A 27277-nucleotide genomic window follows, 5' to 3' on the forward strand; every position below is an offset into this window, starting at 1 on the left:
ATCATTAATATTATTGTATAGACCTAGCGTGAGGCTCAGTTCACAGTTCAAAATCCAAACTTAATATGTTGATTTATTTTAACACACCCAGCACAAAACAAAGAAACAAATAGTTCAATGTCTGTATGCAAGGGGTAAAACAAATGACTAACACGTGGAAAAGTTATCGTTATGCAAATGCACAACACACGCTACACTCATCAAAGAAGAGAAGACGGAAATGACTAACAGCACAGTACTGACACATGTCCCACTCCAGCTCATCTTTACTGCAGCGCTTTTTTCGAAAACGCTCTATCACTTTTTTTTAACTCACGGGCTTGCCGTAGAGCCTACGTCAGAAGCGCGCGGTATTTTTGCATTCTGAACGCGAGAATAACAGCCTTATATATTCATAATTAATGGCTTCAAAGTGTTTCCAGACCAACGAGTTTTATACAGCTTGCCAATCATAAAGGACAGAAAACTACAGATGGAACCGAAACGAATGTAATCCTTACAACGGCTGATTGCGGAGACTGAATTTACAACAAACCCCGGCGTCGCTGCTGTGGCTGGGCTGTGATGGAGTTGCATGGAGAAGAAAGACTCATTAACTGAATTCAAACTTTCGCATTTCACTGTCGTTGCTCATTGGTTTATCGCACTATCACCGAAACATGGTTTCTTAGTCGTCTTTACAATCGTTCACTTATTTTCCGCGTCGTTGGATTTTGTTTCCTGATTCCCAAAGACTTCAGACATGGTGAGGAATCGGGTCGTACCGACAGTGGCAGGTAAACATGCCGATGATCAGTGAAAGAGCAACGTAAATACGTCACACCTTACAATGGTAAGTACAGCACTAACCATGCTATATTCTAAAGCCTTTTTAACCCCCATATAAATGTGTTCCTCCATTTTATAGCGCATTTAAAACCCCACATGTAACTGTATGGTGGTGCTGCTGCTGCTGACAATGAAGCGATGTGGAGTTTGAATACACTGACACTAACCTGCAGAGAAACGTGTCTTTCTTTCCACCCAACAGAGAAGAAGCCTGGCTCCCAGTCAGCTGGCCAAGAGGAAGCATGGAGACTCCTCTGAGGATGAGGACTGGGACCCGGAGGCAGTAAGTATGCAGTTTGGGGAAGGACAAGGATTACACCAGGCAGCAGATTAGCTACTATCACAGAAAATATACCCAAATATTAGACAACTACTTTTAAAAGCATCTCCACCCCAAAATTCCTAATCCGTTACCCCACAATGCTGCCTTATTCTCTAATCTCTAATCCCAAATTAATCTAGCACCTGGTGCTTTTAACTGCTCCAACTTTAGATCAGATAATCCCACATAAAGAAAACACAAGAATAGCTATTTCTTATACTATAAGAACCAAAGAGGGAAACTGTAATATCAGTAATACTACTGCTGACTAAATCATATTTTTCCATTTGTAGTTTTATAATTCTCCATTTTGTATGTGCATTTCAGACCCAGAAACGAAAGAAAGGTGGATGTGGAAATGAAGACAGACAAAACTATGTTTCCCCATTTCGAAAACCCCTAACCCAGCTCACCAACAGGCCGGTCTGTCTGGACAGCAGCAAACATGTGAGTTATAATGAGTCTACTTTGAGCGTTTCCTCCTTTCCTCTGCAGGTCTTTTAGACCCTGAATGGTGTCAATATGTATGTAGGAATTACAATAAAATGTTGCTAAATTGTCTTGATATTTTACTGTAGAGTTTGAAAGCCCAGTAGTGAAGAAATTTATTCCTTGTGTTCATGTTCTTGTCCCCTTAGATAGGCACCCTTTTTAATATTCTCTGTATTGATATACTCGGGATATTAACATAAATTCATCTAATACCTGGCTTTGCCATTTGTTATATGCAAATCAGAAATATGACCATGAAAGACAAAATGCTTACCAGGTTAATTTCTATTGATATAAATATTGATTTTGACTTCCTCCAGTGTGGATAGAAATGGTCAGTTTCTGCTTTGTTTACATTTGTAACTTGGTCTCTTATATTTTGTAGGAAGCCTTTATTCGCAGTATTCTCTCAAAGCCATTTAAAGTGCCCATTCCTAATTACACCGGTAAGTTGCTTTTTGTTTTTGACAATAGACCATTCATCAATCACCATGAAAATAAACTATGGATATATTAATCTTTGTGATTGTACTCCCAAGAATGTACACTAACTCTCACACCTAATGAGTAATACTTGTCCCAATGCGACAAGGTTTCCACATTCAAGACTAGATATGTCATGTCCCCTTAGATAGACACCCACTCTGGGCTCATCCTCTGCTCTGTCTATAGGCTCCCTTGGTATAAGAGCGCTGGGTTTGAAGCGGGCCGGAGTCAGGAAAGCACTTCATGATCCTTTTGAAGAAGGAGCTTTGGTACTGTATGAACCCCCCCCACTGAGTAATCATGACCTGATCAAGGCAGAAAAGTGAGTGGATACCTGGCCTGGGAATATAAATAAATAATACTTATTTTAAACTATATTAATGAGGACAATTTCTGTGTTAATCTGAATCTCTTTCTTTTCCCTAAAGAGAGAAACTCCCTGTCCATGTTGTTGTTGACCCCATACTGAGTAAAGTGCTGAGGCCTCATCAGAGAGAGGTAGGCTTGGGAAATACATTTATCTGGCAAATGCTTGGAAAAGGAAGTTGGATCTCTTTGCTTGTCTCTGTGGTTTGAAGACACTGTTTTAGTGATGCAGGGGTTATTGCCAGAGGATGTGGCTTTTACAATGTGATTTTAAAAACTTGGAAAAATAACCTCATTTAGGTGACTTAATTGACCCCTTGTACTGTGGTCAACCCTGATCTCGATTCCTTAATTGAACTAATAATTGGCCTAATCAGAGCTTATTAATACATTCAAAACATTGGAGTTGTCAAGTTAAATGTGTATAAGGCACCCAAATGCTCCAACGTTTTGTAAATTTAAACCATTTGAAAAGTCAAATGGAGCATATTATAAGTTCAATTAAGATTTCAGTTAATTAACTGGGAGTGCAGGTCAAAAAACAGATTTTTGGGACCATGGCCAGGGTTGGTAACCACTTCCTTTTAAATCTCATTATTATATATCCATAATTGTGTATTATGTATCCAATTTCTCTGCATTCCATGATTGCATTGTTGTTTCTTCATAGAGTAGCCAATTGACACTTGTGCAAAGTTAGCACTAAGCTCTTTAATTGTTCTTTTTAAAAACATGACATTCTTTGTCACGCAGTCGGCCACAGTCCTGTGCCATTAAATCGGTCTTCCCTTTGTCTGACAGGGCGTGAAGTTCCTATGGGACTGTGTCACTGGCAGACGCATCCCTGAGAGCTATGGCTGCATCATGGCAGACGAGATGGGTCTGGGGAAGACCCTGCAGTGCATCACTCTGATGTGGACTCTGCTGAGACAGAGTCCTGACGCCAAACCAGAGATCGACAAGGCCATTGTGGTGTCCCCCTCCAGCCTGGTCAGGAACTGGTATAATGAGGTGGGGAAGTGGCTGGGAGGGAGAATCAACCCACTTGCCATTGATGGGGGCTCCAAAGAGGAGATCGACAGGAAACTTGGTAAGGGCGAGCATAAACAGTGTTACACTAAAGCACAATTGTTTCAATTTATTCTCTCATCTAAAACTTGAAGATGGTGGTGGGATAGGGTGTGGCATCAGTATAAAAAGGTGTAGCCTGTTTTAAAATCTGTTAAGGACTATTAGTAAGAACTTTAAAAGTAGTTATTATGCAATTGTAACCAATGAATTTGTACTATTTGGCTTGCAGTGAATTTCATCTCACAGCATGGTCTGAGGGTGCCCTCGCCCATCCTTATCATTTCCTACGAGACCTTCCGTCTGCATGCCGCTGTCCTGCACCGGGGGAAAGTGGGTCTGGTCATCTGTGATGAGGTAAACCAGAGTGGCATGTATGTTATTACGGTCTCATGCCTTTAATTGCTTTGGATGATCTGTTATTGCTCTTAAAATGGCTCTTATTTAAAAATAAACATTGGTACAAAAACTGCTAGCCAAAAAGCACCTATAAACAAAATATGCATCTTAGAGAGGTTTTTTACCATATTTTTGGAAGGATGGGTGAATCTAGTGGGAAAGCTTTTCAGATGTGTATTTTCATCGAAGTCCAAGTCTGCAGATTGCAGTATTTCACTTGCACATTATTTTATTTTTTTTGCTGATTCTCGTGTCCAGGGTCACCGACTAAAGAACTCTGAGAACCAGACGTACCTGGCTCTGAACGCCATGAGTGCCCAGCGCCGTGTCCTCATCTCTGGGACTCCCATCCAGAACGACCTGCTGGAGTACTTCAGTCTGGTGCACTTTGTCAACGCTGGCATCCTTGGTGAGAATCCGGTATTCACTGTGTCTTTAAATGGGGAATGTGGGGTCTTGGTGTATTAGGTGATTAACAATATAGTCTTCATCTCAGGGGTTGGGTAAGAGGAGTAAAATAAATCCATACAGGGCTATACAGTATTTATATTTTTTTTTTGATCAGTGCGTCTCTCTAGCTACTAGCAACATAGACATTTTGACAGCATCTAATCCAGGATGCATTTGACTGAGGCTTGTGTCGGGGTCTTTCCTTAGGGACCGCTCAGGAGTTCAAGAAGCGTTTTGAAACCGCCATCTTGAAAGGCCGTGATGCTGATGCCAGCGACAAAGATCGCCAGTGTGGAGAGGAGAAACTGAAAGAGCTCATCTCAATCGTCAATGGGTAAGGGGCATCGTGGCACCACTGCAACCTCTGTATGGTGAGGACTTGTTCAACTGTTCTGATTTCTGGCTTTCTAACCCCCCCTTCAGGTGTTTAATCAGAAGGACATCAGACATTCTTTCAAAGTACCTCCCTGTGAAGATCGAACAGGTCGTCTGCTGCAGGTGAGAGAGGCTCTGTGGGAAAGATGTATGTGCCTAGTGGTTAGACGGCATCTTACTAGTTAGGAGAGACTAGTACTCCTTTTCACACAGCCTTGGGGAAAGTAAATGAAACTGGAGGATAATTCTGAGGGGAACAAAAACGAGACAAACACCTGCTTAGCTTGGTCAGATTCAAGAGTAAAGGTACACCTGGTGATGTTAGGAAATAGATAAATAAAGGTTCGATCATATAGGTGTATTAAGATCCAAGTCTGTAGAAAATCACCACCTGTGATCTCATCCCCGCAGGCTGACCCCTCTGCAGACCGAGCTGTACAAACTCTTCCTCAATCAGGCGATGCCAGCGGAGGAGCTGAATGGGGGCAAGATGAGCGTGTCCTCGCTGTCCTCCATCACCTCTCTGAAGAAGCTCTGCAACCGTGAGTCACTAGCCTACTGTTTAGCTGGGACACATTTTTTAATATTTGTTTTCAAATGAAAGTGAATCTCTGTGTATTACAACTTAGGGGATGGTAACTCACAGTTCAGTCATTTTCCCACTAGCTACAATCCTCTCCATATATCAGTATTTCAGGTCAAATATGATATGATGTGGGTATTAAAATAATATGGCTAAATACACTGAATGTAGGATTCTCTCTCCTGTTGTATGTGGTGTTCAGACCCAGCCCTCATCTACGACAAGTGCGTTGAAGGAGTGGAGGGCTTTGATGGTGCCTTGGATCTCTTTCCACCTGGGTACTCTACAAAAGCTGTGGAGCCGCAGCTCTCGGGTAAGAAAACGTGAATGGTGGCAACCTTTTAAAAATCCCATTGTACGAATGGAATTGCCACGTGCCCGAGATTATTTCTGTTGTAGTTGTTTGTGTTGAAAACTGCTTACGTGGCACTGGTCAAAAGGATGTCAGACTTCAAGCAGATGTGGAGACTAAAAAGTTTCTTGGGGCTCTGGTGTTTTCTAGGAAAGATGTTGGTTCTAGACTATATTCTCGCGATGACTCGAAGCACCAGCAGTGATAAGGTAGTGCTGGTCTCAAACTACACCCAGACTCTGGACCTCTTTGAGAAACTGTGCCGATCTCGAAGGTGAGAAACATCAACATTATAAATGGAAACAAAGTTGTCAAAGTGTTATACAAAGTTCTAAACAACAATAATATATATTAAAAAAAAAAAAAGAAATTTCACAGTTCCCTAGGATGTCAGTATCACTTTTTGAGAATTTATTTAATATTTCCAAGCACCTTAAACCAACAGGTCAGTCCGATCTTAAAAAAAGGCTTTGTATGTTTTTTTTTTGTTAGATCTTCATAATGTTCAGCTATTATCAAAGCCATTCTCAACATGGTGTACATTCAACTTATATTTGTTTTCAGTACAGTTTTAAAGCAAAAGTAGCAACATCAATCTATTAATCGGGTTTTGTCTGGTTTGTATATAATGCTATGGTCGAGATTGTATGGATTTCTATAAAAATGTGCCGGCAATGAAAATAAATTAGGCTTTTTCTTTTGCATTCACAGATACCTGTACGTTCGACTGGATGGCACAATGTCCATTAAAAAGAGAGCGAAAATTGTGGAGAAATTCAATAGCCCTTCGGTGAGTACTGAGTTACATTATTGTGTGAGTCATTGCTATTATATAGAATAGTGCTGACTCACTTCCCACAAGATTACATCTACAGTCAGAGTATAATGGACGATGTCTGTAAACCAGCCTGCTTTTAAGTTGTGTATCTGCTTGTCTCTGTGTTTGCAAGCTGTTTTCAGTTCAGGCCTGTTTCTCCTCCTTCAGAACCCAGAGTTCATCTTCATGCTGAGCAGTAAGGCCGGAGGTTGCGGATTGAATCTGATTGGCGCAAACCGGCTGGTGATGTTCGACCCGGACTGGAATCCGGCCAATGACGAGCAGGCGATGGCCCGCGTTTGGAGAGACGGGCAGAAGAAGACCTGCTACATTTACAGGCTCCTGTCGGTAGGCGAAACAAGATCTGTGTTCCGTTTGGTTACGGAGGAGCCGGGTGCTTTGTGTTCTGATCGTATGTAACGTGTGTCCGCAGACCGGCACAATTGAGGAGAAGATCCTGCAGCGCCAAGCCCACAAGAAGGCGCTCAGCAGCTGTGTGGTGGACGAGGAGCAGGATGTGGAGCGCCACTTCTCCCTGGAGGAGCTGAGGGAGCTCTTCTCCCTGACGGAGGACACCACCAGTGACACCCATGACAGGTACCAGTAACACCCATACACACCCAACACATTTTTATTTGGAACTCTTGTTTATGGAGATGCGTTTGAGAAGCTCTAATGCAGATCGAGTTGAACCATCGTGTCCCGTGTCCCCAGGTTCCGCTGCCGGCGCTGTGTGAATGGCCGTCAGGTCCGCCCGCCCCCCGAGGAAGCGGACTGCACCAGCGACCTGTCCCAGTGGCACCACTGCTCCGACAAGAGGGGCCTGAGGGACGCCGTGTTGCAGGCCTCCTGGGATGCTGCCGTCTCCTTCGTCTTCCACCAGCGCTCCCACGAGGACCAGCGGGGGCTGCTGTGAGCCGGCGCCTGTGGGACGGCTCAGTCACTACGCAGCACTGTATTTCCAAAATGAAGAGCTGCAACTCACGGTTTTATCTTTTTCAGTCTTTTTGGAAGAGAATGAGAGAAACTCAAGACATTAACCCTTTATCTCCAAGTATGAATAATAAGAATATTTAATTTAGACTTCATGTCTTAGGGAGAAAGGAAGTACCCCCTCCCCATGTCTCTTATTAAAATGTCCTCGACATTATGTAAATATTTATTTGTAAGACTGTTTGCCCTGTTATAATACAAATGTCTGTAAACTGCTTCTATTTTTATCTATCAATTTAAAAATTATGCTGTGCTCGAGCCCTTCAAATCACCTGGAAAAGTGATGTTTTTGCAAAGGAATCTTTATTTCACAAATGTATAAAAACATATATTAAAAACCTACAGAAATAATGAAAGTGGTTTGTTGCGTAACTCTGTGAACTTCAGATAGTTTTGTTTGTTTTCTGAACTGAAATGCATACACTGATGAAAACTAATTTCAGTCGGTCATGGAAGTAAGCTGAGGATGCTCTTGTCTCCTCCTGCTTGGTTACCTGCTGTAACATCGGACCCCAGCCACCCTGGTCACATGACACTGATGTGGTCCGCGAAGGTGGTCCTGGAGTTCCAGCAGTCTTTGATCAGGTGGCACAGAGAGCCCAGCTGCTTCATGGCACGCGCTGTTGTCTGGGGGTCTCGGTCCAGAGGGTTCTCTCGCACGTCCAGCTTTAACTCCCGAGGGGGCCGGTGGCTTTCCAGCAACGCCCCAAATTCCAGCAGCCCGTTTGGCAGGATGTAGTTTGCGCTGTGAAGCAGAACAGAAGGCATCGCAGAAGCTTGTTTCTTTGCTCCCTTACCCCCAAAATACTGTCACAAAATTGACAACTTTTAATAATTTCTATTAACATAAGTGATAGTAATGAGATTACAATTACCTGACATTCAAATGTCGAATCCTGCTGGGAGACTCTCCAGAGAATAGATCTGCCAACACTATCAGTCCGTCGTTCCCTGATAACAAGAATGGTTAACAAACCAGAATGTATGCAGTGTAAATGAGTGTCTGATTAATGGAAATGTTTTTAATGAATCTCACCAAGGCGATTTCTTGACAAAGTCAGAGATGTAAGAGATGGATGACACTTTACTGAGCTGATTAACTGGGCCAGGAACTCTTGTTTATTCTTCTCAAACAGTCGGCAGTCAGTAAGGCATAACCCTGGAATAAAAACGAAATTATGACTTGTGTGAATCTCAGAAATGCACACTGTAAGACTTGCTTCCTAAGAAATCACTCAAGAAATGAAGGGAAATACCTGGGAGAAAAATGCTTTGTTGTGCTTATGAGACTGAATAATTTACAAATATAGATAATATAGCACATTTCCTTCATCGTGCTAAAGTTATTTACTTTAAAAACACCTACTATGTCCCTATTCCTAAAAACATCTTATTATTTAAATTAAATACTGGAAAAATTAAGAGCCTAAACTAATTTGCAAGTAACCAAGGCCAGTCTATTACCTTTTGAGTGGAAAAATTCAAGACAATTCTCTTACCTTTCAAAGTAAGACAACTCTTCAGCAGGTGAAGCACCTCCCTGTGACAGCCTGAGAGGTTAATGTCGTCCAGGGAAAGGTGCTGCAGGTTTAGACTGCACTCTGCAAGACACAAATATCACATTACAGCTGCCAACATAGTTTGTTATTTAATTTTAAGCCACCTGACATCAGATGAACACAAACTGCACTGTCAATTGGAAACACGAGGGACGGGACAACACTTTATTGGGCAGGTTTCCTACCTGTCCACAGTTGTCAAGGCTTACAGACTTTAAACGCTGATGGAAATCTGGAGAGCTGTTCAGTGTAGATGTTTTGTATACAAGATATTTACATGCATAAACTGTAATAAACTTTCAGACATTTTCTAGTTAGTTTGATGTCCGTATGTTGTCGCAGAGCAGGTGTGTAACTGAACAATGAGAAGAGTCGGTTTTGTACCTGGCAGGGAGAATAGCAGTGGGCCGAGATGGCCAGTTTTACACCGGATTCCTTTCAGGTAAAGACTGGTCAGACTCTGCGTGCCACGCAACACTGTCACCAAGGACTGGAGACACACCGATTCTGCAGGGAACTCCACTCGCAGTGTCTTTAAAGAGCTTTCTGGGGAACACAAGTTTAATCTTTGAATGATAGTGAATATATTTCACAATTTAGACAAATTTGTAGTTTACAAGGACAGGTGCTCAACAACAAATGTTTGCATTTCATTCTTCGGGTAACTTATTTGCTTTTCATTCTGTGGTAATTTCTGGTTCTCTGCAATGCTTACCAAATGCATCCTCTAATAATAGGAGCCACCAAATGTGTTCCATTTTAATTCTACAACCCATCCACTTTTGATTTAGGGTAGGTATATTCAGAAACTAACATAACATAACTTGGGATGTCTGCTTTTTCCTGAGGATAATCAAATTATGTACACTTGAATTCATGGAATTTAGATATTTGATCTAAGAGATGCAGAAAAACTGTGCCCTTACTCCAAATGACCCTGAGAATGTAGAGTTCTACCTATGGGGGCAGGCAGATGAGAAGGATTGCTCTTTGGCTGGTTTACTTGAATGAAACCAAGGGTGAGTTCCTCCAGGCGTGGGCAGGCAGACAGCAACCTGGCCAGCAAGGCCGCTATGGGCATCCTGCAGGACAAGCTGCTGATGGACAGCTCTGAGAGGGAGCAGTCAGGATTCTGGGACAGCAAGCTCAAGGCCTCCACCACCTTCAAAAGACATGGCTCCTCTATGATCCCTACAGAGAAAATGAATCATACGGAGGACAAATGTAAAATGTATCCATTCATTTTGGTAAACCCTTTATTTTCTATGGTCAAAATTAAAACTGGTAAGGAATAAGCAAAATAACTAACAAGCGATTGATGGATGAGACACATTTTAGCCTAACTTTGTACATAAATTCTACTTACATTCACTGGACACTTGCAGGGAGTGAAGACAGATCCAAGAAGGGAGAAGGGGTGCAAGATTGTGAGCCAGGACATAGTTACTCGCTTCCAGCACCAGGGCACTGATTTTTCCCATAGGGGTGTCTTCCCCATCTGCCCCCGCGCAGAGAAAGGATGGAGCACTCTGGGCGCCTTCGAATGGTCCTTTAGAAACATGCATCTGCACTGATGAGGGGTTTTCAAAACATAAAATGCATTCTTGTACCTGAGCCCCATCCTCTGATTCAGCCCGTTCAAGCCGAGGCAGTTTAAAGCATTGTGCACTTGGTTCATCTTGCAATGTCCTTTTTCCATTGCTGACTGTCCTCTTGTCCTTCAGACTGCAGCCTTCCACGTCTGACACTTGGGAAGTCCTGACATTAGATGTGGAAGGAGGCGGATTTCCAGTAGCCAAAGTGGAAATTCTCTTCTTTTCCAGGGTCTGATCAGAAGGCCGTTGAATTCTTGGACTGGACAAGGAGCATTCATATCCAGCACTCATTTGAAGCATCCAAGTCCACAGTATGGGGCTGGACTCACCGCATTTACTCATGATTAGAGTCCTGACAGAGCCATGATGAAGAAGGCGGTGGAAGATTAACAACACGGACCTTAGGCTGTGATCGAGGAATGGAAGGCTTATGTCATAAACCTTCATGTGGGTGACGGTGCCCTCTAAAATCCTCATGACAGGCCTGAACGCAGCTGAGGTCATCTTAGTGGTCTCTATCAGGGACCGTGACAGAATCAGGACCTTCACGTACTTGGCTGTCAGTGTCAGGACTGAAAAACGGGAGTCTTGTAGTCGTGGGTGCCCTGCTTTTCTGTAGTTACCAAACATAGTCATGTGGAAGAGGCGCTCAAGGAACTTCTGCCTCCAGTCTTTGATGGGCTGAAAAAGACATTAAATGAGTTTCTTATCAATTATCAGAAAACAATACTGTACACCGACATAACATTATGACCACCTGCCTAATATTGTGTAGGTCCCCCTTTTGCCACCAAAACAGCCCTGACCCATCAAGGCATGGACTCCACTAGACCTCTGAAGGTGTGCTGTGGTATCTGGCACCAAGACGTTAGCAGCAGATCCTTTAAGTCCTGTAAGTTGCGAGGTGGGGCCTCCATGGATCGGACTTGTTTGGCCAGCACATCTCACACATGCTCGATTGGATTGAGATCTGGGGAATTTGGAGGCCAAGTCAACAGCTTGAACTTGTGATTCATCAGACCAGGCCACCTTCTTCCATTGCTCCGTGGTCCAGTTCTGATGCTCACGTGCCCATTGTAGGCGCTTTCGTCAGTGGACAGGGGTCAGCATGGGCAACCTGACTGGTCTGCGGCTACGCAGCCCCATACGCAACAAACTGCGATGCACTGTGTGTTCTGACACCTTTCTATCAGAACCAGCATTCACTTTTTCAGCAATTTGAGCTACAGTAGCTCGTCTGTTGGATCGGACCACACGAGCCAGCCACGTGCATCAATGAGCCTTTGCCACCCATGACCCTGTCGCTGGTTCACCGCTTTTCCTTCCTTGGACCACTTTTGATAGGTGCTGACCACTGCAGACCAGGAACACCCCACAAGAGCTGCAGTTTTGGAGATGCTCTGACCCAGTCGTCTAGCCGTCACAATTTGGCCCTTGTCAAAGTCCTCAGATCCTTACGCTGCCCATTTTTCCTGCTTCTAACACATCAACTTTGAGGACAAAATGTTCACTTGCTGCCTAAAATATCCCACCCACTGACAGGTGCCATGATAACGCGATTATCAGTGTTATTCACTTCACCTGTCAGTGCTCATAATGTTATGGCTGATCAGTGTATGGAGTAAATTTACTTTGCATAACCCAATATTTACTAACTACAAGTAGAGCATTAAATCTCTTTTCAGATGGAAAACAGGTGCAGTCCATCTTCAATTTCCAAAAAAGTCAAAATCCATAGACTACTGAAAAAGCTGAATATCAGAACCTTAATCAACACACTTATAAAGAATGCGCATTGCAGTGATGACTTCCACTCACTAACCTTGCGTCCAGGAGGCCTGTTTTTCACCACTTCCATCCATAGTCCAAACCAGGCAGAATCAGTGGACAAGCCTGAGGAAGGAGTCAAACTGTTATGTTTGTTGCTAACTATACTCCAGCTTAATAATGTAGACACAATACTTATGCTAATATGGTCAGTCTTTATAAACTACTGTGTGATGCTAACTGCAGTATAGCGCCTTACCTTTCCGAACAGCAGAGTCCTCTATCCTCTCCAGGTAGAATATATTCAAGTGTGGTAGGAGCTCTTCCAACAGAGAAACTGGCAAATCTGCAGAACAGAATAAGAAACAATCAATTATGCAACAAATGGGCAAAATGACTGTTTAATGCATGCTATAGACGCCTTTGAGTTTACATCATGCATTGCCCACATGCATGGACCACGTTTGTGTTTGTTATTTAATTTGGATATTAAACATGTGTGTTCTTACCCCAGACCTGCTTTTCCAGTACATGCATATGTTCGCTAACTACTTTGGTACATATTTGCAATAAAGTTGCTACTCGCGGATTCAATTCTTCTTTTACGTGCTCCATCCTTGTATGCTGCGTAAAGCAAATTAATTCGTATTATTTATTATATATGTTTTGTGCATCTTTATGATAACACTACGTACGGAAAGATATTCTATAACATGTTTCATGAAGGTAAAGTGGGTTGGAGGACTGAATTGCCTACAACACGGGAAGTGACGCAAACATGCAGCCTAGGCAAGAGCCTCGCGTTCGTGTCGTGCGGGTTTCCGCAGTTCTGCGCAGAGCTGCAGGAATTGGCCAACCCCATTGGAGGAATTGCGCAGATCTGTCAACAACTGCGGGAATCTGCGCTACAGGGACGCAACGAGGCTCTGTACCGGATTGGTAGATCTGTCTTCCGGTAGGGTTTTTCGCAAATTTCCGGCTTGTGACCTGAAGGTCCTACAGAAGCGGAGACTGTAAGTGAGGGACGTTCTTGCAAGCGGCTTATTGCATTAAACCACTAAACCAAGGCTAACAATGGTATTGAGGGAGGAGAAAATGCTCACAAACGGAGAGCCCGATGAGGTACGTTCATGGGATGCAAATCATTAACAAAATGCAGAGAAGAAAATGAAATGCATCGTATTCGTCTCGCCGTTGCCAGTGTCTCAGCCCTCCTGAGCCATTGAGTGTAGGCCTCAGGTTGGATCGTGCAGCATGACTGATATTGTGAAATACAGCGCAACAGTACTGCCATTTGATGTAAAGATATGGGATGTATCCGTCCGCATTTGCATCTGGATGAAACTGACCTCTGAATTGTAGATGTGCATGCACAGATATGCGGACTGTCATCGTCATCAAGGAGAAGAGAAGGTTGCGCATATGAACCAGCCTGTCTCTACTTGTGAAAGTCCGTATTCTAAGCATACAGGTTGTTTGAATGACAAAACAGCCATTTCTAGAGGAAACTGATTCAATCACAATTGTTGTAGATCTTTAGATTGCTTTATATATGGTAGTTTACACCAGTGTTGGGCTCAGTCCATTCAATTTGTAATTCCGATTGTGTCAATGGCGAAATGTCTGTTTCTCTTCTGATCCCTATGTCACTTTATACAAGAATTACTAAAAGACTGAGTACATTTCTTAATCAAGTGTCAGTTGCGTGGAGTATGTTGTGGCAGCCTGAACCTTTTTCTGTTCTGTAAACGGTTTTATATAGTGCCACAGATTAACAAATTGCCATTCACCTTGACCCGACTTGTCTTTCTAGGAGGAGGAGGAAGAGGAGGAGGAAGATATGGTGGTGAGTATTTGAGTCTCAGACTTTTGAAGATTATGCAACTAAAGAGAAGAAAGCAATGGTCTAGTTTCTGACAGACCTCACTTACTATGAGCTGACACTAGGTTAAAGGATATGGTCTTTGAAGCCGGCCGTGTGTTAGCCTTCTCTGAGACTACCTTATCTAGATGTTCTGCATCTTCTGAGAAAACTGTGATGGGACAAGTGAATTCCTATATTGTGTGTTAGGAGAGTGTTGGCAGTGTAGCAGCTCTCTGTCGCCCCTGTTTGTGATGTGCAGGACCCCCTGACGACCATCCGGGAGCAGTGTGAGCAGACCGAGCACTGTGTCCACACGCGTGAGCGGCTGGAGGCCTGCGAGACCAGGGTGGGCTCCCGCTCACATACAGAGGAGGAGTGCACAGAGGAGCTCTTTGACTTCCTTCATGCCAGGGACCACTGTGTAAGTGCTTAGTCCTGCAGCACAAGACAATGGTCAAGAATGAATAGAGTCCCACTCCATTCAGCTCTTTGCAACAGGAAAACTAAAGAGCGAGCTCACTTTTATTGGGATTTTTCAAATGCAGCTATTCAAATATTGATGAGAAACTTATACCATGAAACATGTAATGCTTTCTATGTTCCTTGACACTAAGTACATGTTTTGCTCTCCTCCCCTCTAGGTGGCACACAAGGTCTTCAATTTGTTGAAATGAAGTGTGGCAAGGGTGATCTATTCTAGCGGTGGTCGTTCCCACAGCTGTGAAATCTGTATTTAAAAAAGAAAAACATCTGTCAGAAGAAATCTTGATGTGGATTTTATTTTATCCTCTTTTTGTTTTTTGGTACAGTTTCAGGAATGTTTTGAAACCACAGCTTACCGTCTTTGTACCTGTATGTGAATAAAATGTAAGTTCTTATTGAAACAGTGGTACCATTCATAACGTGCGAGTTTGTATTCATTACCTGTCTGTTTCCTTGCTTCTGTGTTGGTTGTGCACTTGCAGATTTGAATGATGTACAATGGAGTTCCTAACTAGACACCCCTTATGAAGAACAGAGCTTAGGTTCACACAACACATCTGACTCCCACTCAATTTGATTTCTCTACATTCCCTAAACCTAATTATTTATAGGTTTGTTTGCCTAGCCAAGGCTTAGTATAAAAATTAAGGAAAATACGGCCCAAGTGTCGTATGGATCACGTGGCTTGTAAAGCTTTACAAACTGCTCAAAGGAACGGAGCAAAGCAAAACTTTCATTGGACAAGAACAAAAATAATACAAACGAAAACATTATTGCAAGTTTCGGCTACAATATTTCATATATTTACTATGGTGAGCAGGACAGACACTAGTCTTGAGTCAGTGCATTTCTGTGCATGGTTTTTTCAGATGAGCATGTTTTCTCAGAGCCTCAATCTTGTACGATGCTTACATTTTCATTCAGAAGCAAACTGGATGTTTTCATTTATCAAACTGAGTTCAGCACTCCTTGAGAACAAGCTTTTATGTTTGATTTACAATGCATTTATACTGCATGTATACAGGTGAAATATATTATTGAATTGGTATTCTGAATTCATTATTTTTTCATCTAAAAGAAATGGCAAAATTCAACAAATCACGTGCTCCCGGTTAACATATACATTTATTGTATTGAATAACGGACATGATTAAATAAGCAATCTAGCAATGTGCATGGCTCTGATTATATCATTTCTAGCAGATCTAATAAAATGATTCATTGAGATGATTAAGGTGACTAACAGCATCTGCTTTTTGGTCCTGGAGGGATGAAATACAAGTTAGATCCCACTGCAGAAAAACACAGTGCCCCAATAATAACATGCATCAAAAACAGTAGGCCTACCTCTCACCCCTATAACAGGTGACTAACAATGGGCTGCAATCCCGCATTTTATTGTCTCTAAATTACCAATTACTGGATACCTTGAACACATGGAAATTGTATAATTAAGATCGACAATTGGTCTTATTAAGCACTTAACACTAAATAAAAGAAAAGCCTGTGGGCACTGTGGCCCTCAAGGACCAGTGTTGGCAACCCTTGCCTAATAAAGTCATGCTTATCCTCAACCCCATCTCCTGCCATAGCAGGGGCCTTTTGCAACAGAAAACTTAAGACAGTCGTGACTGGAAAACCAGTCGTCCAGGCACACATTTTGCCCGCTACTCACTGTGTCCTGGTGAGGAGGGAGGTCGGTTAGTGTCTATTCACAAACCAGAATTTGGCACACACCTCAGACTGTCAAACACAGAGACAATACCAAACACCTACACACAGACCAGGTTAATAAATACTTCCAGGAATAATACTTAGTTAATATTAATATTTCAGTCTTAGAAGGGGAAAGACATGCCTTACAAGCTCTCATATACTGCAACATTTCAATCTTAGTGTAAAATTGGAAATGCACAAATGCAATTTAAAATGGCATTGACCATCTCACTAACAACTATTTCATAATAAAATAACTTTTCTACCCAGAGAATATACTGAAATTAGAAATTAAGGTAAAGCAACCATTTATTTTTTGATGAAATCACACAACCTATCGTTGTTTATGTTAGAACAATTTGTTTTTCTTGATGTTGTTATTATTATTCATATGAATCATCCAGTGACCTTTCAATTTGCAGCTGTGTTGATCAGTGATTTAATTGGCCCACCTGTGTGGTGTCTATCATACTGGTCCCAGGTCTTCTGTGGCACTGGTATATTTCCCCTAACCACCTGGGGGTGGGGTGCACTCTAATTAAAGTGGAGCTCTATTGCCTGTGATGGAACGGACAGCATTATTGTTATCTGCTCCCTGGGACAGGAAAGATTATTGCATTAATCTCAAAAAGCCCTGTCTCTCTACACATTTCTCCCATCATTGTATCTAATGGCTCTGTCTGAAAGGACACAGGTCCAATACTTTCAGCAACAAATGTAAAGTAGGAAAGAAATATCAGCCCTTATTTGAAGGTTGAAGATATCCAACTATGAATAAAGGAATACATTATACAGTATATGCAATGCAATATGTTAAAAAACTCAAGCCACAAATGGAATGGTCACTTGTTTTTCAATAGTTGCTGTATCTTGAACTATATTAGGCTTCTTGGTATGGAGCAAACTCAGTAATATTATGTAACAAAGTTCTGTGGCTAAAGAATATCAATTAGATGGATAGATTTGTTGTAGTTAGTTTATTTTGTTCTGTCCCTGGTTATTTTGTCACATTTGCAATGTGTATATCTGTACATTGTTTTCTTCAGCTTGCATTTGGTGCATTTTGGTAGACATCCTACTATCTGTTTCTTTCTTATTAAAAAAAAAAAAGGCCGAAACTGTTTTGTCCTAAAAAAGACAGAAGAGAAGGTTTCTCCTATGGAACACAGTTGTTTGTGTATGTACATTTCCTGATGTGCTGTGATGTCATGATAGAATGCTGAGGTGTTATGATGTCACTGTGTCCAGCCTGTCAGAAGGAGCAGAGTTGCAGTGGAATTGATTCAATACTGACCTACTTACAGCAATTTACTACAGAATTTACTATTTACAGAAATATTTACTTCCTAATTATTTACAGATTCCATTTACTATTAACTTAAATCATTTAGTTCCTAATTATTTACCAATTGCATTTAATATTTACTTAATCATTTAGTTTCTAATTATTTAGTGATTTCATTGACTATTTACTTAATCAATTAGTTCCTAATTATTCAGTGATTTCATTGACTATTTACTGAATCATTTAGTTCCTAATTATTTAGTGATTGCATTTAATATCTACTTAATCATTTAGTTCCTAATTTAGTGATTTCATTGACTATTTACTTAATCATTTAGTTCCTAATTATTTAGTGATTTAATTGACTATTTACTTAATCAATTAGTTCCTAATTATTCAGTGATTTCATTGACTATTTACTGAATAATTTACATCCTAATTATTTAGTGATTTCACTGACTATTTACAGAATTATTACTTACCAATTATTTATTGAATAAATTGACTATTTACTGAATTTGAACGACATCTGTATATCGACTTCTGCAATGGGTCAGAAACCCAGTCGCAGTGCTGTCATGAAGGAGGAAAAGAAGCAGAGGAAGAGTGTGGCAGCAGGCCTACGGGGCTTCATAAAGCTCTTTCCTTGCTGTATTGTCAAGAAAAATGTTCCTTCCTTCACAGGTGAGCGATTCTGTCTACTTACAAATGTGTACATACATATATTCATATTCTTAAGAGGTTTAATAACCTGTAATTTCACAATAATATTCTCTTTTTAATTTTAATGTACGACACAAACTATAACAATGATTTTTAAATGAAAGCATTTGTAATGCCAGGAAGCAGAACCAGCACTGTCGAGGAGAGTATTCAGAAGCCCCTCCAGTCTCAGACCTGTCCCCCTGCCCATGAGACCTTGGCTGACAGTGTGACCTGCAGACACAAGCGGGACTGGCGGAAGCTGGGCATGCCGTACCTCCCAACGATAATGGAGGTGGATGAGGAGGAAGAGCCTGAAACCTGTCCCCCTGCCCATGAGACCGTGGTGAACAGTGTGACCTGCAGACACAAGCAGGACTGGCGGAAGCTGGGCATGCCGTACCTCCCAACAATAATGGAGGTGGATGAGGAGGAAGAGCCTGAAACCTGTCCCCCTGCCCATGAGACCGTGATGAACAGTGTGACCTGCAGACACAAGCGGGACTGGCGGAAGCTGGGCATGCCATACCTCCTAACGATAATGGAGGTGGATGAGGAGGAAGAGCCTGAAACCTGTCCCCCTGCCCATGACACCAGGGCTGACAGTGTGACCTGCAGACACAAGCGGGACTGGCGGAAGCTGGGCATGCCGTACCTCCCAACGATAATGGAGGTGGATGAGGAGGAAGAGCCTGAAACCTGTCCCCCTGCCCATGAGACCGTGGTGAACAGTGTGACCTGCAGACACAAGCAGGATTGGCGGAAGCTGGGTCTGCCGTACCTCCCAACAATAATGGAGGGGAATGAGGAGGAAGAGCCTGAAACCTGTCCCCCTGCCCATGAGACCGTGGTGAACAGTGTGACCTGCAGACACAAGCGGGACTGGCGGAAGCTGGGCATGCCGTACCTCCCAACAATAATGGAGGGGAATGAGGAGGAAGAGCCTGAAACCTGTCCCCCTGCTGACATTGTGACGTGCCGGGACACCCTGGAGAAGCATGGGGACGACACCAGCACTGTGAGTCACTGAGCGCATTACATTGACTAGGATGATTATCAGGACAAAGTCATAGAGTCCTCCTGTACAATGTAACCAGGTATTTAAAGTTGAAATAAATTATTCATATTTTCTATTAGACCTATTATGATGAAGTCAAATGGAGAGCACACGTAGCTTCAGGTATTGGAGTGTGTATTTTGTGTATTTTATGTGCCACATATCTCTCTTAGATCAAGCTGCTAGAAAAGATACCTGCCGCTGAGAGGGCACAGCAACGACTAGCAACAGCTTCCTCTACATCATCTGGGAACACTTTATTGCGGGGCGTGCTTATGAAAGTATTTAACATCATCTAAATCAACCTCTTTACCCCGTTACCCCCAGGGTCTCCAGTATCACCCTGCTGCCCTCAGCCAGTGCCAGGATAGGCAGAGGCTGTGCGAGTCCGTCCTCCCGTCTATACTGGAGGAGGATGACAAAGACATGAAAGAGTACGATGAGGAGGATGACCTGGAGGTGACCTGGAGGTTTATTCAGAGCCCCACAGAGGACCAGGTGTGGTGGGAGATGACATTTGAGGAGGTCCTCCTGCAGCAATCCAAATTTTGGGGAAAAAACTCAGAGGTGGAGGAAACCGATCTCTGAAAGCACAGATTAAAAAGTTTTACATCACAACCGGTTTGTTCTTATTGTCTCATCAATAAAAGGCTGATCAACTCTCCAGGACTGTCTGGACACTCCAGGGATTACAGGACAGTGCAGAGAATTACCTGCACAACACACTTCAAATCAATGAACAAATGATAGAGCACATTACCGAGAAATTCAACACATTTACTCATCCTCCCTGTCCAAGCAGACTGTTCTTCTACTGGCATTACCATGGGCCATACACTTACAGGAACTGGGGCAAAGAGTTAATGACAAGCTGTCATTGATCACAACCCACACAATTATTTGCTGACAACAGCAATTCTTAGTCCACTTTGACAAGTGGACTGTGTAGGAGAGTCTTAAGTGACAGTTGTATTATTGATATAGGCAGGGTTTTGGTGGTGCCATACACCTTCCATCTCTTAATAATCATCTTGACAATATTCAAGGCTTTTGATTTTTTTTTTTAATACCCATCTGTGCCTATCAACATCTTTGTCCTGGACTTCATTTGAAAGCTCCTTGGTGTTCATGGTTGAGTCTTTGGTTTGAAATACACTACCCAGTGGAGGGATCCTACACAAGTTGCTGAATTTATCCTGAAGTGAATCACTACAATTTAACACAGGTGGAGGTCACTTGTTGTGTGATTTTGAAGATGATTGCTTACAGGATAATGGTTTCTTATGGCAACTCAGAAGATGACTTAAGGTACAGAGGGACCAGCGCATGCAATAGCACAAAGTGAGACTCAGTATTATGTAGACACAGTTAACTTAAAGTACATTTGTGAAGTGTTTGTTTCCGAGTATTTCTGTGAGATACCATGTGATAAACAGCATTTCTCTGCTGAATATATATACAGCTATTTTGACATTCAAATATTGTCTTCCAGCAAAAGGAATAAGACACTACTATATTAAAAGATGTTATGGATTGAAAGTAATATTTTAAACAAGAAAAATAAGTCACTTACTCACTTTACAGAGCTATATATTTGATGTATGTGAAAGTGTTACGTTTACCTTACATCTAACTGGCATAATGCACAAACATGAGTCACACACCATTATTCTGACTAAATGTACATATGATGGAAATATGAAAGGATCTATCTTGTGTACTGGTTGCTAAAGGCAAAAGGGTTTTGTTCCTCACAGCAGAACCTATGTAATTCCACAATTGTGAGCAGTGATGGATCAGTTTTATGTAAACAGGTGACAGTATTTAATTTGATCAGATACAATATACAATATCATATTCTTATAAACACATAACCAAACACATGCATCACCTTACACTCTTGTCAAAAATGAAACTCCAGCTATAAGTGCTTAATAATTTAGCTAATTTTGCTCATGTAAAATGGGAGTTGATCTAATTCAGAGAGTTAGGAGACATTCTCTCAGAACCATTGATTGGCACTTAAAACATTAGTATTGGACAAACTGAAAAGACACGTGTAAATGTATTACTTATAGGTAGCACATTTGAGGTTCCAATTAAAAAATAAGAGCAATGTTTAAATTAGACTAATAAACTGCAGTTCAGGTAAACTAAAAGTTTTGCTAGGTTACCTGATGGATACATGGAGCGGAGCTGTAAACTGATATGATAGTTAATAGAGCTACAGATTAAAATGGTGTAATGGACTTTGAACCCCTTCAGTGCTTGATTAGCATTGGGAAAGCTGGACACAATCACTGATGTGCACTTTAAAAGGACGGGCAACGGTGAAGACGGGAGGACCGCAGGCGCTAGTTTTGAGACACTGACAAAGGGATTGATAAAGGGGTAGATGCTAGGGAAGAGTTTGCCTTACAAAAAGTAGTGGAGTAGCGTGAATGTTGCCACCACCTTTTGTAACCCAGTATGCTCTGGGAAGTAAGTGACCAGGAGAAGGCTCTCAAAGACAACAACCAGGATAAAACGAACTGATCTTTATATTAAAATAGATAACCTGTTTTTTAACTGCTATTTTTATCACAAATCATATCCTTCCCAGTAAAAGCAAACTAATTGTAACAATTACCACCATTCAATAGATTTATAAACACCCTACCTTCCCCTATTGCACATTCGATTAATATAGACCATATAACTATTTAGCAGCCTTTATCTCAATAGGAAAAATACTAGCAGATTAAAATAGACCACAATAGCTCCCCCTATATGCAGTACCACACTCTGTGCCTTAAAAATATAACTCCAGATGGAGAACTTAATCCACACAATACAAAACTCCCATAGGTAACTCCATATGACACACACAACAGTAAGTGATAATTATAAATATAACAGAAACATAAAATATAAAATACAAATCAAACTAGACCGCTGTATAGGTTAGATACTCATCACGACACTGTCTGACTTGCTAGATAACTTTGGGAAATCATTCACGGACCTCTTTAGAATGAAAGTGTATAGTATAATATCTAATAGAGGGGGAGGGGGGAGTTGATATAAAGAATGGGGTTTATCAGAGGGGAGGAAGTAAAACTGAAACAATGTAACCCATACAACATTAAAACAGCAGGGATAAGAGGGAGGACACTGCACAGACAGAAGGCAGTCTTATGGTTGTCATTCAATGCAGTGTCTTTCTAGTCACTTTTCTCCACAGCAAAGCCCACCATTTTCTACAGTCCAGTAATCCGTTGAACCCGTCTTCGGTGTCTCTCTCTCTCAGAGCTCCGCGTCTCCACATGCATTCAACAACCCCCGGTCTCTGCAGTTTCTACCTCTTTACTCTCCACTCGCCTTCTGGCAAACATCACCCTAATTACATACTAATTATCACTGATAATTATTCACAGAGACAAATCAATTCAATTTGGACATTAGGCTGCTCCCTCATCTTTTTAGAGTGTGTCCCGCACTCATCCAAAAACAAAAAACATCCCCATAAAATGGCCAAAACTTCACAATAGAACCACAAGGTACTGGAGTAAACAGGTTGTGGTACGTTTACAGAGGCACCACTCCATTGAGGGGGCCTCCCTGCTGATGCCGTTTGGGCTCCATCATTAGATTGATCAGGGTGGCCTGCAAAATCACTGGTAGACTTACTAAAACATGGTTTCAAGTGGTTGTAATGCCTTACAACCAACTGGCCATCCTGTTTCTGCAATTTATACTGTTTGGCTCTCAATTTCTACTGCAAGAAACGGGCCCTGAAAACGGCGTTGAAACTGTGCAAACTTACCATTAACCCATACCTTTCCCCTACTAAATAGTATTGAGGGGTTGCTTTCAAAGCACAACACATTTTTCGCCTACTGGAAGCTTGCTGTTGATGGGTTTCTACTGAACAATGGACAGACCTCAATTTTCCTCCAATTCAGCTACATACTCAAAAGCAGACGGAGGGCTCTCAGGGGGGTTATTTAACAGGTCCACAGGGAAACTACTAGTAGCAAAGTCCTGAAATGTCTGTACCTCAATGCCAGGAGTATAAGGAACAAGATGTTTGACCTAGAAGCCACGGTGCTGGCATGTGACTATGATGTTGTAAGAGTGACAGAAACATGGCTTAAAGAAAATGATGGGGATGAATACAAGTTGAAAGGATACATACAGTTTAGGAGGGACAGGCAAAATCGAAGAGGCAGAAGAACTCAAATTAGATCCCAGTAACGAAACAGAATCTTTGTGGGTTAAACTTTTGAATAAAAGATCTGGAGGATTAGTAGTAGAAGTGTGTTACAGACCACCCAACTCAGATATTCAGAAAGATGTTGCATTGTACAGAGTAATCAGGACTGCATGTAGCAAGGATGTGGCTGTTATAATGGGGGATTTCAATTTCCCCAACCATAGACTGGGAAAGCCCAGGCGGGACTACAGAAGCAGAAATAGAAATGGTTGAGATGGTAAATGACTGCTATCGAACTCAATTTGTCAGGGAACCAACCAGATAGAGAGCATGCATTGACTTGATCTTGTCAAATGACCAAGATAGAGTCAGAAGGACACTAGTTAGAGATCCACTGGCAAACTGTCATCACAATATGGTTAGCTTTGAGGCATTCCTTCAAAAAACATGGACCAAGTCTAAAACAATGATCTACAATTTTAGAAAAGCAAACTTTGAAAGTATGAGGCGGCACTTAGAAGAGTTAGACTGGAGCACACTGGATACAGATTCAGTGGAAAATGGATGGGTATATTTTAAGAATATACTAGTAGAAATTTGTACCAAAACTTAGTAAATTGAGGACCAAAAAACATTGGCCAAAATGGTTTAATAGAAGTATGCAAAAAAAGAGAAAGATAATGTTGTATAGCGCATACAAAAGAGATAGAGATGAAACAAATACAAAGAATATGCTGAACTACAAAGAGATCTTAAGAAAGGGATCAGGAAAGCAAAGCGGGAAATAGAAAAACATCGCTCTTGGAGCTAAAACAAATGTAAAGAGCTTTATTCAATACTACAACAGCAAGAGGTCAATAAAGGAGAAAGTGAAACAGGTAAAGGGCAAAAATGGAAGCATCTTGGAAAATGAACAAGATGTGGCAAATGTTCTAAATGAGAATTTCAGAGGTTTTTAGAAAATAAAATCTATAATATGCCACAGATTAACAATTAGTCCAGTCAAACCCTAAGAGACATCAGGATAAATGATGAGGAGATACTAAAGGGACTAGCAGAATTAAAAACAAACAAATCACTTGGGCCAGATGGTATATTTCCAACAGCACTTAAAGAAATGAGGGAAATGTATAGGCTGCTAACTCAAATATTCCAAACAAACAAGCATGATGGGTCGAATGGCCTCCTCTCGTTTGTAAACTTTCTTATGTTCAAAGCGTATATTCTTTTCCAAGAAGGTAGTGTCTAAAATACTCACAGAACGTTACAACAGCCAACAGTTCCTTTTTCGTAGTAGTTGTTTTTCGTAGTTCTTGTTTAGAAAGGGCACAGTTGGCACAGGCAACAACTTTTTCCTGATCTCCCTCCGATTGAGATAGAACAGCTCCAATGCCCAGATCACTGGCATCAGTATCTAAAATAAAAGGCTTACTTGGATCAGGGAATGCCAAAAGAGGAGCATTTATCAAGCGCCTCTTCAATTCTTCAAATGCTTGACTACACTCTGCAGTCCACTCGAACCTTGTCCCCTTGTTAGTCAGCTAGTGGGGAGGATGGGCAATACTAGGAAACTGACGCAAAACGTTTATAATAGGATGCTAGTCCAATAAAACTCCTAACTTCAGTAGGAGTCTTCGGTATTGGCCACAATTGTACAGTCTCTACCTTAGTTGGATCAGCCTGGATACCCTCATGTCAGGGGTGTTGCTAGACATACTGTAAAGCTCTACTGCGGCACAGGCACCCATTACTCATGGCACTTTTTTTTTTCTTGAAAGCCTGCTGCGTGCAAGTGTGCACCACAACGCACTATACAAACTTCCCTTGCTTAACCCACTATATTGCTACACTGCAACAAGTACTGAGAAATGTAAACATGAAGTGATATTAATCTTTATCAAAATATTTATTTAAGTATCTTCAACATATTAACAAGCATACACTGTATGCAAATAAAACCTCCCTCAGTTCTGACTAGCGTGCCGATGCTGGCCTGTTACAGCAGCACACAGGTACGCACACAGCAGTTTGTGTTTGCGGTTAAACTGCATTGCTTTTACAAGCATTGATTGGGTTACTGCAGGGGTAGTCAATTATTTTTTGTCAGAGTCCACATTTCTTGGTAAAGGTATAGTCAAGGTCCAGACTCCAGATGGGGAGGGAATAATCACACCTGCAAATGCCCCTTTCCAACACACACACAAGTCTGTGAATTAGTATACCCGTTGCTTATTTTCAGTACATTTATTTGACATAGTACAAAAATAAAACACTTAAATAAATCAATATAATTATCAAAGCACTTTCAGACCATTTTTTATCATTTTCATTTGTTAAAGATTATTGTAGGAATATAGATAAACATAATAGAAACTTCCAAACATTTCACTGTCCACTGATCAAAATTAGTGTTGAAAAATCATGTATTTGCTTCACAACCACATATCACCAGCGAAAAATCCCATATCAACCAACATTATACATGCAAATTGACGCGGTTTCCAGTGCTGGTCAATCACAGATCTGTGTCAGTGGGTCTGTAATTGAAACGGGTGAGGAGCACAACTCTCTGTGTGCGCTGCTAGAAACACGCATCTGCATTGGAAATCAGCTGTTTCCACCGCTGACGTAGGAGTTTCTAGGTGAAACAAGCTGAAGCTGTGGCACCGTGACCCCCCGGTCATGTGTGTGCACTTTTATATTTTAGAGGCGAGGTTGACATATGTCCACACGACAAACGATAAGCAGGTTAACTGTTTATTTATAGAAATCAGGAAAACAAAGCAAATACCTGTGTTTTTGAGGAGTACAAAGTGCTGCTCTTACCCTAGTCCAGACTGTGTACAGTGATGCAGAACTGGGAATCTGCGAGCAATCAACTCACTGACTGAACACGGGCTCTATATAGGACATCCATATTAATACGTCACATCCTATTGGCTAATAACCAGGAAGGGCTGCTACTAGGTTCCACACAATAACAGGCACTGAGTGCAACACACCTCCGTAACAATTAAAAAGAAACAAACACACAAACAAAAAAATATATCATAATACGTTAATTACAATTATTCTCACAGTCCATTGAAAAGCATCTGGCGGTCCGGATCTGGCCCGCGGCCGCTATTGACTACCCCCGGGTTACGGTGTTGCATTTAGATCCATTTATTTTTTCCTTCCGGGATTATCAACCTAAATGACTGACAAATAAAGTAAATTGTTAAAACTCAAACTTGAGATTTTACTGGGGCACAGCAGATTTATACTGGGGCACGTGCCCCAGTAAAAGGGGTCTAGCAATGCCCATGCCTCATGGGAAATTACATGTCCCAAGTACTGTACTGTAGTGGCAAAAAGCTGACATTAACTTGGTTTAACCTTTAGACTGGCTTCGGTAAGCTTTCGCAAAACCTCTCCTAATTGAGCTAAATGCTCTTCAAATGTTCGCCCAAAGACAATAATGTCATCCACATAGACTAAACATTTGTTCCATTGCAGATCTGAAAGGACCAGCTCCATTAGA

The 27277-nt window shown here is 41.7% G+C and overlaps 3 protein-coding genes across 4 annotated transcripts; 2 read left to right on the forward strand and 1 right to left on the reverse strand.

Moving 5' to 3' along the window:
- The first annotated feature begins 325 nt into the window (after positions 1-325).
- On the forward strand, positions 326-7887 carry rad54l (RAD54 like). The gene is made up of 18 exons (XM_066691653.1): positions 326-832; positions 1031-1111; positions 1478-1597; positions 2028-2088; positions 2315-2450; positions 2557-2626; positions 3296-3584; positions 3795-3919; positions 4220-4370; positions 4619-4745; positions 4835-4909; positions 5198-5328; positions 5572-5682; positions 5872-5995; positions 6433-6511; positions 6707-6886; positions 6972-7135; positions 7253-7887. Exons 1-18 carry the CDS (start codon positions 830-832, stop codon positions 7452-7454), a joined length of 2229 nt encoding a protein of 742 aa, XP_066547750.1. The 5' UTR covers positions 326-829; the 3' UTR covers positions 7455-7887.
- lrrc41 (leucine rich repeat containing 41) lies at positions 6118-13207 on the reverse strand. 2 transcript variants are annotated; one of them, XM_066691655.1, is made up of 11 exons: positions 12962-13207; positions 12712-12798; positions 12508-12578; positions 10457-11366; positions 10048-10281; positions 9475-9636; positions 9031-9132; positions 8568-8690; positions 8407-8482; positions 8026-8276; positions 6118-7462 (listed from the first exon to the last, which is right to left on the reverse strand). In XM_066691655.1, exons 1-10 carry the CDS (start codon positions 13065-13067, stop codon positions 8057-8059), a joined length of 2091 nt encoding a protein of 696 aa, XP_066547752.1. In that variant the 5' UTR covers positions 13068-13207; the 3' UTR covers positions 6118-7462; positions 8026-8056. The 2 variants fall into 2 exon arrangements, with proteins under 2 accessions (XP_066547752.1, XP_066547751.1); XM_066691654.1 differs by having other exon boundaries at positions 6118-7541.
- Positions 13208-13418: 211 nt separating this feature from the next.
- On the forward strand, positions 13419-15200 carry uqcrh (ubiquinol-cytochrome c reductase hinge protein). Its single transcript, XM_066691656.1, has 4 exons — positions 13419-13574; positions 14266-14298; positions 14576-14737; positions 14958-15200. Exons 1-4 carry the CDS (start codon positions 13527-13529, stop codon positions 14988-14990), a joined length of 276 nt encoding a protein of 91 aa, XP_066547753.1. The 5' UTR covers positions 13419-13526; the 3' UTR covers positions 14991-15200.
- The last annotated feature ends 12077 nt before the right edge of the window (positions 15201-27277 follow it).

Source organism: Amia ocellicauda, chromosome 19 (assembly GCF_036373705.1).
Source record: "Amia ocellicauda isolate fAmiCal2 chromosome 19, fAmiCal2.hap1, whole genome shotgun sequence".
Classification (NCBI taxonomy): Eukaryota; Metazoa; Chordata; class Actinopteri; order Amiiformes; family Amiidae; genus Amia; species Amia ocellicauda.

Bases quoted from the DNA above. Each gene is read 5' to 3' on its own strand.
- rad54l (XM_066691653.1), top strand. The intron at 5,329-5,571 runs GTGAGTCACTAG...TGTGGTGTTCAG, and splicing joins TCTGAAGAAGCTCTGCAACC to ACCCAGCCCTCATCTACGAC. The intron at 5,996-6,432 runs GTGAGAAACATC...TTGCATTCACAG, and splicing joins AAACTGTGCCGATCTCGAAG to ATACCTGTACGTTCGACTGG.
- lrrc41 (XM_066691655.1), bottom strand. From the start codon at position 13,067: ATGGAGCACGTAAAAGAAGAATTGAATCCGCGAGTAGCAACTTTATTG. The intron at 10,282-10,456 runs GTAAGTAGAATT...TTTTCTCTGTAG, and splicing joins CCTGCAAGTGTCCAGTGAAT to GGATCATAGAGGAGCCATGT. The intron at 8,691-9,030 runs GTAAGAGAATTG...TTTTTATTCCAG, and splicing joins GAGTTGTCTTACTTTGAAAG to GGTTATGCCTTACTGACTGC.
- uqcrh (XM_066691656.1), top strand. From the start codon at position 13,527: ATGGTATTGAGGGAGGAGAAAATGCTCACAAACGGAGAGCCCGATGAG. The intron at 13,575-14,265 runs GTACGTTCATGG...TTGTCTTTCTAG, and splicing joins CAAACGGAGAGCCCGATGAG to GAGGAGGAGGAAGAGGAGGA. The intron at 14,738-14,957 runs GTAAGTGCTTAG...CCTCCCCTCTAG, and splicing joins TTCATGCCAGGGACCACTGT to GTGGCACACAAGGTCTTCAA.